General features: G+C 42.3%; 1 protein-coding gene across 4 annotated transcripts in view; it reads right to left on the reverse strand.

Moving 5' to 3' along the window:
* Nucleotides 1–4,434: 4,434 nt before the first annotated feature.
* igsf9bb (immunoglobulin superfamily, member 9Bb) overlaps nt 4,435–14,908 on the reverse strand; it is a 143,844-nt gene continuing 133,370 nt past the window's right edge. The window contains exons 18-21 of one of the 4 annotated variants that reach the window (XM_077233175.1): nt 9,692–11,335; nt 8,647–8,692; nt 7,136–7,162; nt 6,625–6,726 (exon numbers count right to left, since the gene is read on the reverse strand). In XM_077233175.1, coding sequence (XP_077089290.1) covers nt 8,647–8,692; nt 9,692–11,335 — 1,690 coding nt within the window. In that variant the 3' untranslated portion in view covers nt 6,625–6,726; nt 7,136–7,162. Of the gene's footprint in view, nt 5,181–6,597; nt 6,727–7,135; nt 7,163–8,646; nt 8,693–9,691; nt 11,336–14,908 lie in introns of those variants that run through there. The other 3 variants (XM_077233172.1, XM_077233173.1, XM_077233174.1) reach the window with 3 other exon arrangements.

The following is a 14,908-nucleotide window of genomic DNA, read 5'->3' on the forward strand; positions in this document are numbered from 1 at the left end:
AATATAATAATTATATAATTATAAAAATCAAATAATAATATCTCATTGTATAATAAGTTAATAAATAATATATCTTGTTGCACTCATTACAAATCATTGGCTAAGTAACATTCAGCAAAATCCCTAAATCATTCTAAAAAGGTAAGAAATACTAATTTCTAGAACAGATATAAATACTGTATATCTAATAAAACAGGGTTAGACTTAAACAACTTCTCTACATATCTCTAAACATAATTTCCATCCCGAACATTTTAGCTGTTGGAAGCAAACAGCTAAAGTGCAAACCAATGGTGGCATAAATCTCAGCATTCAAACATCTGCAACCAAACAATCAACAGACCAGCTAAAACCGGTTTGCCAATGAGTACCGCATCATTCAAGATGAACTAATATGCCATTTACGCAAAATGTGCACTTTCTTGTAAGTTGCTTTGCTAAGCAAGTGTCTGCTCAGAACATAAATGTGAATGTGATGTAAACATTAGAAAGAATGTGTCATAAAAAAACTAGAAGATGCTAATTGAAAAATGTGGCTAAAAATGACCTGATTTATTTACAATCAAAACAAAGGAACAGAGATTTACTAAGTTATTTTTATTAAAAAATTATGCACCTCAGAAAATGATCTGGAATGGAAAAATGCTAAGCTTGAGATGTGTTGTCAAAAGTAATAGAATGTTTTTATCTTTGTGTAGATATAAATGGCATATAAAGTCAGTACAGTGTAATAAATAATTAAACGAAGGCTTGAATGTATCTATGCCACGGCTATAATGCTACTAAAAAGATAAAGGTTCATTTCATCAAGCTCAAGAATCTGTTACAATGAATCTCATCGTATATCGCCCATGAGTCAAATCAAGTTAGCATTAATTATCTCTCAAAATCCCCAAACAGCTCATTTATCTGGCCACACTAGAGTTAGCAAATCTGTTCAACGGTTGATGCTACAGTAGCAGAAGTCTCCTGCAAAGCAGAATATGAGCTAGACCGGTATCCTTTCAGGTTTAGTCATAGAAAACTGACAAAATAAGTTGCAAATCCAATGTGAGAGTGAATGCAAGTGGACCGAAACATTTACACTACTTAAATAGCTATTTTGACTCAAAAATGCTCTCATGCATTCCAATCCTCATAAAAAAAGTAACATTAGAAACTGAATCCAAAATATGACAATATGTTTTATATCAATATATTCTGTTGCGTGCATATATTGGCCAATTTATTCAAAATTACTAAAATTTTACAATACATTGTGCAATATATGCTATTATATTATATACAGGTTTGTTTGTTTTTTGTCATATTACAGTACATTCCTAGCTTTTTGGATATTCATTTCAATATTATTCTTTTGTATGAAGGCTTTAAATAAAAAAAGGAACACAATATTTATGTAATTAAATAGTAGTATTTCTTTTAGAAAGCACCATATTTGACAATTGCCCAGTGAAATGGATCAAAAATACTTAGATAAGCACATCTCCCAACTGAACGAGATGATCAGTTGCCTCTATCTACCTATAACAGTGTCTAGTGACACACATCTAACTTTAGAATACCTAACTTTAGCAAGTAGGTCTCATCTAGTTACTTGATTTACAAATAAAACAACAATTACAAGTATGAACAACCAAGTCTTTGCTCAAAATATAAAGCCATTCACACAACGCACAAATGAGACGGCTCAATCGAGGTTCGGTAATCTGCAGGTCTCACGGCACGACGTTAAGTAAAACGTGTCGAGCTCCGAATCGCTAAAAGCTTAAAATGGTGTTCTCTTCGACAATCAATCCCCTGATCCAAATCTATGTCTTCCACAAAGGTCGACCTTTTTGATGGCGAAAAGGTAAAAATGAGCACTTGATGCACTGGTCTGTCATGAGTAAGCTAACGTTACATCCTGACAAATTAAATTAAATCTTCACAATATGACAGCTGCAGCTACAACATTGCTTCCCCTTACCAATCAATATTTACGCTCAACAGCTCTCAAAACTTTAGACGGATGCTCGTTTTAGTTTTAACGCTCCGATGGTAGTCAAGTAAGAATGTCAATATCATTGATGACCCTCAAAACGGCACAGCAGAAAGTACGCTCACATTAGCAAAATTCGGGCGAAATTTCACAAGGAAAAAGGGCCATTGTCCGATGACCAACTTGAACCCATTGCAAAATTTGCATGAGGAAATCATTCGCCCCCACTTTGAAATTCCACTTTGAAATCTCCAATTCTACAAACAACAGTAAATGTGACCGCACTTGAAGGCTTATCAGACAGATGCAGGATGGTGTTAAAATCCTAAAACATCAAATACTGAGATGTTCAGGAGATAAGGTGCGTGACATTAGCGAAATTTCACGCACACAAAAAAGTACCATTGTCTATAGTGTAGTGATGAATAAAGCACATCTCACACAGAAGTAACTTTCAAACCAAGCAGCTTCCTTTTGGGAAACACGCGAAATCCTAGTGACCAATTTGAGCCCATTGTGAAACTTGTTGTGGGGAAATCTTTTACCCTTAAACGTAATTCCCTATCGAGCAGATTCCCATTGAAATGACTGTGTGTTCCCATTCAAATGTAAGTGTGGTTAAAAGTGACTACTGTTACTACACTATTGATAATAGACCTTTTTATGCTCATGAAACTGTCGATACTTCGTTAATGTGACCACACTTAAAAGCAGCAGCCATTGTCTGATGGAAGATCACATTAATGATATAATATTAACAGAGTTCAGTCAGAAGACTTTTGATAGCACCTTACGTAGGCTGTTAAAATGCCTATAATATGGTGACTGGCCATTGGGAGGGGCTTAGCTATGAACCACGTCCCCATAACCCCTGAAACCTGCGATTTGGAGGTCAAGGGTTAGCCTTCACTTGACGTTTTAAAATCTTTTCCCAGGCTGAAGAAACAGTACAATGTTCAGCTATTTGACGCATTTTTAGACATTTTTCAAATGTACAAGCTGACTGCACATCTGTACAAGTGATAAGACACAGAACATGCCACCTCTCGTCTGACGGCCATTAAATCCCCCCTTGACAATGGCTAGCACACTAAAATTTACATTTGCCCAGGTATGTCTGTTCAGACAGTGAAAATACATGTCTTTCTGTAGAAAAGAAGCACCGTTGGATGATAGAAAAACAATAAAAAAATTTGGCCGCTGGGAATAGCCCTCTCATCCCAAAGAGATTCAGTCTTCAAAGAGGAGAGAGACAGGCGCTGGGTTGCCATTTCTGGTTTTACCAAAAAAAATGAAAAAATTAAAAGGCTCGATAATGGCCTAGATTTCTTTTCTGTCTCTTTTTTTTGTAATTTAAACAGAAATAAATCCCTAACAAACACAGAAGGAACCAGCATTTAGGAGCCCTACTAAGACTGACCAATGCTTTTTTTTAATGTAAGGGGGCATCGCATATTGATGACAAAAATACTATAGTATATTATGGCACAAAATCCTATCCTCCTCACAGTACAGTACACTTTATAGTCTTATTGATTAAGGAAGCTGTAGTATTTTTGGCATTACTATAGTACTTTCCAAATATAGCTTGATAACCAAGAGAAATGAGGTTGGTGTAAACTAAAAATGTCACTCACAGTAGTGACCAAGGTTTTGCTTCAGTGCTTCAAGTTTGTGTTCAAAAAATGTAGAAGGATGTAGCAGCTTCTGTAAGTACACATATGTTTATCAAAAATTGCATTGGAATAAAATGTTCCCTTAGTGATTGCCATTGCAATCCAAGCCTATGTCTCTGCCTGTACTGTGGCTTTAACAGATGTTGTGCTTTGTAAGAGTGTTTCCATTTTCTCCTCAAATATGGAGTATTAGTGATAGTATGTGAGTAGAGACACTAACAACATCCTAAATGCACACATAATCCTGTATGTCTAATTCCATCGCCATGATGCCTTTAAAAATCTGAAACATTACTTTGCTAATATACGTAAAAAATTCATATGCTACAGTTCAAAAGTTTAGGGTCAGTACGATTTTTGTTAAAAATAAATTAATGCTTTAAGTAAGGATGCATTACATTGATCAAAGGTGACCGTAAATATATTTATAAAGTTACAAAATAAATGCTGTTCTTTTGAACTTTCTATTTATCAAAGAATCCTGAAAAACTGTTTCACGGTTTCCACAAAGATATTGAAGCAGCACAACTGTTTTTAACATTGATAATATTAAGAAATGTTTTTGAACAGCAAATCAGCATATTAGAATGATTTCTGAAGGATCACGTGTCACTGAAGACTGGAGTAATGATGCTGATAATTCAGCTTTGCCACTACAGAAATAAATTACATATATAAAATATACAAAAAAAAAAAAAACATTTATTTTAAAATGTAATAATATTTCACAATAGTGCTGTTTTTACTATATTTGTGATCAATTAAATGCAACCTTGGTGAGCATATAAGAGATTTATTTCAAAAACCCCAAACTTTTGAACAGTAATGTACATTTCACTTTTCATGAATGGTTTGTTCTAAATTTGCACTGTGAAATGACATTTAAAAATACAAGAATATTCTGATTGCCAATTACTACTGTTTTTGTCAGTATAGCAGCACTGAGCTTGTGGTGATTTTGAGCTATACCAGTGAGAACCCTGTGGTCTACTGCAAGATATGGTTGAGACTATTGGCAGAATAAAATAGAAGCTTGACAGCTGTCCTCTTATCTGTCTCACCGTCTGATAAGGTGAGACAAGAGTCACGAAATCCCAAAGCATTTGATCGATCTTTCTGAATTTGAGGTAAATGACCTGGAGCAAAACCTTGGAACACAAGCATTTTCTTGTGATACATTAAGTGTAACGGAACAGAGAAGAGGAGTAAACCATTGGAGTCGGTGTGGACGTGAAGACGTTGGCTGGCTGAGCGAAGGTGGAAGGAGCTCAGAGTTTGAGGAGAGTGTGGCCTGTAATCTCTGGGACTTCAGAGGAGAGTGGCGTGGTCTGGGTCTGCTGTGTCCATACTAGCCAAAATGGCTTTCTGGTCTTCTCGGGGCGGGCGACGGTACAGCAGAGCGGAGAAGCGGGCGTACGGGTCCTGGCGAGTCAACTTTTTCTTCTTCTTGCGGAGGTAGAGAGCTTCTTCTGGCTGGAGGACCTGAGAGGTGTGGGGCTGCTGGGTCTGAGGGGGGGTCACACCTGTATTGAGACCAAGACAGATGAGCACATGAGGACAGATGGACTGAAAGTGCGGAGAGAGGATAACAAAATATTACGGGTTTCTCTGACTGGTCATAGCGACATCTAGAGGTCATATATGCCCTAAAAATGTAGCTCATGGCACCATTATAAATCAGACAACTCATCTGGTAACTGAAACCTACGCTACTTTCATGTCACATGGCATGTCTTCACTCCTTGCTCACTCCTGTTTTATACAAATGCAACTGGTGCCAGCTTGCATCATGGTTATAGACTGTAGTAAAAATGACCAGAGGTTTTCTGTTTTAGTATTACTCTTATAAGTGTTCGTCTTGTAGGCCAGTTGTTTTATACATAGTAATGGACTATTTTTCTTAGTGTAAGCTTTAAGATAATGTACAAAGGTCTCTTATGCTCACCAAGGCTGCATTTATTGGATAAAAAAAAATGCAGTATAAACATTAATATTGTGAAATATTTCTATTTTAATATACTGTATTTTAAAATGTAATATTTCTGTGATGCTAAAGCTGAATTTTCGAACAGCCACTACTCCAGTCTTCAATGTCACATAATCCTTCAGAAATCATTATAAAATGCTTATTTTATGCCCAAGAAATATTTTGTGTTATTATCCATGTTGAAAACAGCTGTGTTGATAATATTTTTGTAGAAATGGGAAACTTATTTTCAGGATTCTTTGATAAATGGAAAGTTCAAAAGAAAACACAATTGAAGTTATAAATGCCTTTACTGTCATCTTTAATCAATTTAATTGATCCTTGTTGAATAGTAAGTATTAATAATTTCTTTAAAAAAAATCTTACTGACCCCAAACTTTTTAACAGTAGTGTACAGACTAATAATATAAAAATGCCTATCAAGTTATATCAATTATTAAAGGCTATGTGTCTAATCTATAATATTTTGCGGCAAATTCATCTGTCACTTGGTAGAAAGCAAAAACAGGCAGATGCCTACAAGCACAGGTTGCATCACATACCATTATCCGTGAACAACATTATGCAAAGTTGAAGAAAATACAGCTCACATTTCATTCGCTTGCAATTACGATAAACATGTATTTGTTGGCTGAGGGGAATATGATTGTTTGCTGCCACTACTTGATAACAATGTCAAATCTGGGTCCTGAAGCAGACTGACACAAGTTGACATAATTTTAAAGAATCATAGGTGTGCTATACCTACATGATGGGTGTACCAAAAGGACCCAAGCAACCCAAATCAGTCACTTACGATGTTCCATTTGAGTTAGCATACTTTCATAGAAGGCAGTATGCAACAAAAAACTAACTAGGTTTTGAAACATAGATTATGTTTATGAGAAAAGGGACATTATATTTTGTACAATTGGCTTGTATATTAATTACAGCAGCTTTTGACTTGTTCCTCACCCGTCTTTCGTCTGGTCTTGGAGTTGTTATTGTTGATGCCGACTTTCTTGACTTTTTTCACTCGTTGATATCTCAGTGCTTCTATCCTCTCAGACCCTGCAGAGCCACTTGGTGCACCTCGACGTTTTCTGAACAGAGAGCAAAGAAAGGAAAAGCCATCACACAAGGGACGGGTAGTGCGGTGGCTCTCTATGTATACTCAACTGGTCATAGTAGTGACCACATGGCCTCGCTCAGATTACCCATGAATCTCTTACACTCAAATGATCAAGACCAGGGTTGGTCCAGTTTAGCATGATAAGTATGATGCAAAACATTAATTTGAGTGGAAAGAGGCGCATACTTAAGAGTTTCCCATGTATTTCCAGCCCAAAATTACATTTGTAACCCTTTTGAATGGCAACTTTTCATCAATTTGAGATCAAATCAACATTTAAACAAAACAATTAGTCAAGCTTATGCAACAGGAAGGCAAAACATAAATATTTTATCATATATTATTAGGAAATGAAATTTGTTTAAAAATGTGTACAGTACCTCAATATGGCAACATAATGTATGTATCTGTTTAAAGAGAAATTTTGAGAAATCATGACATAGATTGAGGTAATTCCAATGGATTAGCATACTTAAATACATATTAGAATAATACTGTATAATGGAAAAGAAAAAAAAAACATTTATATACAAAAAGCTTTATAAATCCATTTTCCGACAGTTAAGTTTGTACAGTCTTCCCATCCAAATACAGTATGGAGGCACTTTAAACCGGCAGCCCGCATACTCTGCCCCACACAAACACACTTGCACACACAGCTCTCACGAGGCACAATAAAATAACAGAAATAGCATTATAGAGGGACCGTCCTTCTGCTGAGGCTGCCGAGAGAAATTAAAGGCCATTAGTAGAGGGGGGAAATCACAGCTCAGCGACAAAGCATTGTCAGAAATGTGCTCATAGACATGAATACTGTCTACAATGGGCTTCACCATGCTGACAGGGGGAGAGATGGCGGGAGGGGAAAATGGCTACTTGGGAACAGTCACATAATGAAAAATAAAACAAAGCACTTGGACAACAAATGTAACAAGAATTTAATCAGATATTTGTTGGTTTTTCAACTGAAGAGCAATATTTAGCAATGGCATGCATGGCATTTTGCACATGGAACAGAACTTTAAAGGGGAATACTCTGGAAAAGCACTTCATTGGGTGAAAGCCACAACTTAAAAAGGAGCATTTTCTGGTGCCAATAGTACTTTCCCCATTGTAAAGGAAGTGCAGAAACTGTTTTGGAAGAAAACTTGCTTCACGTGATTGTGAAATGTGTTCTGCAGTCCAAACTTGCACAAAACAAGTGCAGTTTTATGCATATGCATACACTGCGTGTACACTAGATCAATCATGATTATAATTTTTTTGTGCATTTAATCATACAAGGTGTCTGTACAAAGCTAATGGGTTTTAAATCAATTGAATTTGTTTCAAGCAATAAAAAGCACCTACCTGAAATGAAGTATAACATGCAACTCTTGCTTGAGACGGCCCCTAACGACTGGTCACTTTTATCCAGTTGTGCTAAAGTTCCCAGCCACTGCAAGTAGTGTTTGTACTGTCATTAACTATAAACCTTTTTTTAAAGGCACATTTTTTTTTTTATAACTTAACCATGAATCTCAAACCATACATACTTTTTAAATGGTAGCTTCTCACGAAATCGAAATTAAAGCTCTGCTTTTGATATTTTATTTGTATTGCGTCTCAAGCATGAGGTAGTGTTGACCAAATGGTATGTGCTGGGTTTCCTAATCAATAACTGGGAAACGTACATATGCATACTAAGACAAGAATGCATACAGGCTTCAAGACTGCAGAACTAAAATGTGTAGCTATTTGAAAATAAATATAAAAAACTAAACAAAACAATAAACTAGGTAATAAACAAAAGGAAAGCAAGACCCAAAGACTTGTATTCCCCTTTAAAGGACGAGGTGAATAAAAGCCCCACCTGCTGCCCCCCCCTTTCAGACATGGATCCAACCCTTACCTATTGCGGTGTAGAGGACCTGGTCACAACAACGCTGCCCAGATAGCTGAGATCAATCAAAAACAAAGCAGGTAAGACTCGAGGAGCCATCAAGAATGACCAAATGCCCTATTTAAGATGATGACAACATTGCAACAGATGAGAGCAGACAGTCCCTGCAACACGATTCGCCCAACAAGCCTCCCCTTGGCAGTTAGAGCTGGGGTGACCTGGGTGACAGGACGTGGGAGAGAGGGGGAGTGTGGAAAAGGCAACCATGCTGTCAGGTTACTTTGGAACAGGAGAAGAGCCCTGTTGTGCTGGACACACCAACCTCAGCCTCCACATCATACACTCTGAGAGTCGTCCTAAAAAGCCTAGAGTTAGTCAAAACAGTGGGCTTCATTTGGACTGATTGGTCAATTTTATTGCACATGTGGGGTTCCTCCTGTTGGGTGAAAGGCAGGGTAAAGCATGACAGTGAATGGAAAGGCTGAAATCCTGTAGTTGTGTCCCTCTGATTCCAGGCTTTTTAGGGGCTTCGTTATTGCATTTTAAATAGACTTAAAATAGAACCTCTCCAGACACGTAGCCCTAAAAGGTCTGTCACCATGTCTGTGAAGCAAATAATTCATCAAGTCTTGACTTGGAATCTATTACCCCACAACCACTTTGGTTAGTCACTCACTTTGGTTTTAAGACAAGTGCTTTAAAGTGCTTCACAGACCTTATGAATGATATTGGATGTCTGGCATGGAAAGCAGCATTACATAGAAAACTATAGCACAACTTGTCTATGTAGAAAATGGTTTTGAATGGTTTTGAATAATGCAAGGCATCTGGGGCATTGTAACTATGAAAGCATGAGTTCTAACATTCCTAAAAAAAACAAGCTTAAGGCAAGCAGCAAACATTATTTTGCCCATGTGAGCAAACTGTAGCCTTAGACTAAAATTAAAAGTGTGATTACTTCTGCCCGGAGACCCCTGAAAGGTCCTAGATGTTACACTTAGGCCAGATGGTACATGATTTATCGATTCACACGCTACAGGCCTAGAGCACCTACCCTGAAGTTGATAACTGGGGTGGAGAGGGTTCTGATGGAAGGATCTCCTCCTCAGTCCTCCTATGGATTGGCATCTGCCCAAAAATGTTGCTGCTTTCTACAGGAGGTGACGGGGACTGTGACGGATAACTTGCCGCTGAGGTGGCAAATGCCATGTGGGATCGGTAGCTGGGACTTGCCCTTCGGCTACCTTGGCCTTGAGCAGGAGAGGAGGAGGGTGAGGACCTCCTAGAGAAGCTAGCTGAAGACGGAGGTTGAAGGGTGATCTCAGATATCTCAGGAGGGATTGGAGGTTGGATGACACTGGGACGGGGCCTGGGTCGCACTACAATCTCCGGTGAGCCTTCATGAGAGCTAATAGGGCTCTGAGTTAGAGGTGAGAGGCGGGATGGTTGGAGAACAACCATGCTGGGTTCCATCCTACGGGGCTGCCTGGGGCTAAGCCTGGGTGTAAGCTCGTACCATCGGGTGTCCAGGCCTCCGAATGAGCTTGGGCCAACCATGTGAGACACTGGGTCAGGGTAAGGCAATACCGGTACACCCATACCGTGGCTTGTGTGTCTTAGCTGCCCTAGACTCTGTGCCTCTTGCATAGGTAAACGCTTGGCTGGAAGGCCTTGGGGCTTGACCTTGCTGGGAGACTTGCCGGGGCGGCACTTTGGAGCCTCCAGCTGCAGGATACCAGGGTAAGGAGATACTTGAAGGGTGGAGGGCTGGAGAGCACTAGGTGGAAGAACAAGAGGGGGAGGAAGGGGAGGTTCCGGATGAAGATGCAAAGGGTGTGGGGGTGGAAAAATAAAGTGAGGACCCTCAATTGTAGCAAAGGTGAAATCGGGTCGTTGCCAGATGTCTGGAGAGCGCGAGGTGGAGGGATGTGCCAAGGGAAGGGTGTAGCCAGAGACTGCATAATGCTGAATCTCTCCCTCACCGATTTCCTCCGGGATGGTGGGATGGCCGAAAGGTCCTTCCAGGTGGTATGGAGGAGAAGACATTACTGAGCTGAGAGGGCTGGTGTCCGGCATGTAGAAGGGGGGCGGAGGCTCAGGTTCGCCTGGACTTCCCAAATAGCTGTAGAACTGACCATGGGAAAAGGCTCGAAAGTGAGGAGCACCACGGATCTGCCCTGTAGCCTGGAGTCGACTGGTCTCCATGATAGTCATGCCTTCCATGGGCCTCTGAAAGCGGGGACTGTAGGCTGGGGGCTGCAAGTAAGATTCCTGGCTAGAAGAAATGGGGGAGATCTGATGGGGTCTGAGAGTAGCCATCATAGGTGGCATGGGCCCCGGATCGTCATTCTCTTCATCTGACTGTCTAAATTCAGGGTACAGGTCAGATTCCTCCACAAAGGGGAAGCCCTCAATGCGCCGTGCCTTAACCGGAGTTTCCATATCTGTGGGATCCATGACAAAGCGCCCATCTGGCCCACGACTGATTAATTCAATTGGTGTGGTAGCCTCTGCCTCATGCTTAGAGACACTGTATTTCTTGCTAATTATTGCTCTCTTGGTCTTCTTGTATAAGGACAGCTCCTTCTCCTTGGCAGGACTTTGAGGAAACTTCTTAGCTCGTAATCCATCCTCTGAAGACTCTGAAGGAGGTCCTATGGAGTGGATGCTTTCTGGACTTATCTTTCCAGAAGATGACCTGTAACAATGGGAAAGAAAAAGAAAGAAGAACAAATGATGAGTTATGGTCATTGTAGTTTCAGGTATAAATACGTCATACACAACTGGACTTTTTGATGATGTTTGATCACTCATCCAAAAGGCCTCATCTGTTATCTGATGGGGAGAAATTGCTGTGAACATACTTACAATACACCAAATTAGACCAACACACAGTGTGAAAGATTCTTCTGAGATGTACCAAAAGGTACCTCATATACAAGACTTATGCATAGCACATGATAATGTGTGAAAATAAAATGCAAACAACTAGTTTAATAGTTAATTGTAAATTTCGTATTTAGATACAAATTACAATACATTTTTACAGGGACGCACCATCTAAGATAAGTTGCTTAAGGTCACAACTGCGGTCCAACCTTGTGATTTCTACCACATGGTCCACCATTAGGCTACATCACACCCAAAGAAACAACAGGTAAGTCTAATGTGAACTATAAAATCCAACAGTGCATATACACACACATTTGCTTATTTACTTGAATTTCAATGATTGCTAATGAAGCAATTGCTCATTGAAAATAACACAACGAACTGTTTTAGAAACTATTCTGACAATTTAAAAAAAAAACTTTTTAGATAACCTGTTGACCTCTGTGTAACTTTCTGCTTTTGGGTCTTAGAATGTCAGCATTAATCATAATGATCATTGAAGTGGTTTGTTTACTTTAAGGTCACAATCATGGGAGCTAAATGTGACCTATGATATGATTTAGACTATACACTATATACATAGAAACGTCTCGGTTACGTATGTAACCCTCGTTCCCTGAGTAGGGAACGGAGACGTTACGTCGGATGACGACGAATGGGGTTTCGCTTAGAAAGCCTATCAACTTCGAGTATTACAAAACGAGCCAATGGCAAAGAAATGCCATGGGTCTGCGGAATTTGCATAGCGTATCTCCGCCTTACCTCGTGGGTATAAAAGGAGGACGCCGGCAACATGCAGATATGTTTCTTCGCTGAGGAGCCAAGACTGAGCTTCAGGCGATCCCCGCGGTACAGCGGAAAGTGGCAGGAAGACGTAACGTCTCCGTTCCCTACTCAGGGAACGAGGGTTACATACGTAACCGAGACGTTCCCTTTCGTTGTCACTCCGAGTTACGTCGGATGACGACGAATGGGGTCACCAGTATAATTACGCCACCTTCTCGGCTGCTTCCAGTGCCCTGCGTAAACCTGAGCTCCCTGTCGTGAGACTGGCACGGACAAAGGACTCCTATTTAACACAGGCATACCAAGGTTCACTGGGGGGCATATCCCAAGTTTAGGGAAAATGCAATTATTGCCAGCCCAGAGGGGGGGACTTAGAGAATATACATATGACCCGAAGGATGCATATGGACCTGAGCGAGTCCAGTACTAGCTGGTTGAAGCGAGTACATGAGAGGACACAGGCTCCAATCGGAGATTGTAGAATCTGGCGAATGAGTTCGGTGTCGCCCAGCCTCCAGCTCTGCAGATGTCTGACAGCGAGGCGCCATGCGCTAGAGCCCAAGAGGACGCCACACTCCGGGTGTAGTGGGCAGTCACACCAAGGGGGCACGGTCGTCCTTGCTGCTTGTAAGCCAAAGCAATGGTGTCCACTATCCAGTGAGACAACCTCTACTTTGAGAGAGCCTTTCCTTTCAGCTTCCCACCATAACAGACAAAGAGCTGGTCTGAGGTCCTGAAACACTGTGTTCTGTCTACATAGGCGCGAGGAGGATTCAGTGTCCTTGCCCCTCTCAGGAACCTGACGATCAGGTCGTGCCTTCCCAAAGACTTACCTTCAACAAAGTCATGCTGTGCGGCAATGGCGGCAACATAGACTTTTAGGGTGGAGGGAGACAGCCTTCGCTCCAACCCATCTTGTAGGAAGGAAAGCACGACGCTGATTGAACATCTCCGGGGGTCTTCTTGGCGAGAAGAGCACCAGTTGACGAAGAGGTTCCACTTCAATGCATAGAGATGTCTCGTGGACGAGGCTCTAGCGGAAGTGATGGTAGCCACCACCGCTGGTGGTAGGGTACTCAAACCTGCCTCGTCCCATCCAGGAGCCACACGTGGAGGTTCCAAAGATCGGGACGAGGGTGCCATAGGGTGCCCCGTCTCTGAGAATGGAGGTCCTTCCTCAGAGGGATCGGCCAGGGAGGTGCTGTCGCGAGGAGAACTAGTTCGGAGAACCAGGTCCTGTTGGGCCAGTAAGGCACAACCAGAATGACCTGCTCCCCGTCCTCCCTGACCTTGCGCAAGGTCTGCGCAAGAAGGCTCACTGGGGGAAACACATACTTGCGACCCTGCGGCCAGCTGTGTGCCAGAGAATCCGTGCCGAGCGTTCCCTCGGTCAGGGAATAAAACTGGGCACAATGGGTCGAGTCGTGAGAGGCAAACAGATCTATCTGTGCATCCCCGAACTGGTCCCAAATCAGCTGAACCGACCGGGGATGGAGCCGCCATTCCCCCGGGAGGAGCTGAAACCGTGAGAGCTCGTCGGCTACACAGTTCAGAGCTCCGGGGATATAAATGGCACGAAGCGACCTCAGATGCTTCTGACTCCATAAGAGGAGGTGGCGGGCGAGTTGCGACATACGGCGGGAGCGCAGACCACCTTGGCGGTTGATGTACGCTACAGTTGCGGTATTGTCTGATCGGACTAGTACGTGTTGGTCCTTGAGCACGGCCCTGAAGCGGCGCAGAGCATAACGTATAGCCAGCAACTCGAGGCAATAGATGTGCCATAGGCGCTGGGGTCCTATCCAGGAGCCCGCGGCAGCATGTCCATTGCACATGGCACCCCAGCCCGTGGAGGAGGCATCTTTTGTTACAACAACATGCCGCGAAGCTCGTTCCAGAGGCACTCCGGCCCGTAGAAAACTGAGGTTCGACCACGGGGTGAAGGTCTGACGGCAGGTCGGAGTAACTGGTACTCGGAAGGTGCCATGTTGCCATGCCCACCTCGGGACTCGGTCGCGAAGCCAAAGCCAAAGTCTCATATGAAGCAATCCGAGCGGCGTTGCCGCGGCTGCAGATGCCATATGCCCCAGGAGCCTCTGAAAAAGTTTCAGTGGAACCGCGCTCTTGCCCTCGAACTGTCTCAGGCAAATCAGCAGTGACTGCGTGCGCTTGCTCGTAAGCTGCGCGGACATGGCGACCGAGTCGATTTCCATACCGAGAAAAGAGATCCTCTGCACGGGGCAGAGTTTGATCTTCTCCCAGTTGACCCGAAGGCCCAGACGGGCTAAGTGCCGGAGCACTAGATCCCTGTGTTCGCAAACCTGATCTCGAGAGTGAGCTAGGATCAGCCAGTCGTCGAGATAGTTCAGGATGCAAACCCCGTGTTCACGGAGGGGAACAAGGGCTGCCTCGACGACCTTCGTGAAGACGCGAAGAGACAGGGCTAGCCCGAACGGGAGAACCGCGTACTGATATGCCTGCCCCTCGAAGGCAAACCGAAGGAACGGTCTGTGACGAGGGAGAATGGAGACATGAAAGTAGGCGTCCTTCAGGTCGATCGCTGCAAACCAATCCTGGGGCCGTTCACATTCGA

Source organism: Siphateles boraxobius, unplaced genomic scaffold, assembly GCF_051911475.1.
Source record: "Siphateles boraxobius isolate OS27281-9 unplaced genomic scaffold, OSU_SipBor_1 18, whole genome shotgun sequence".
Taxonomy (NCBI): domain Eukaryota; kingdom Metazoa; phylum Chordata; class Actinopteri; order Cypriniformes; family Leuciscidae; genus Siphateles; species Siphateles boraxobius.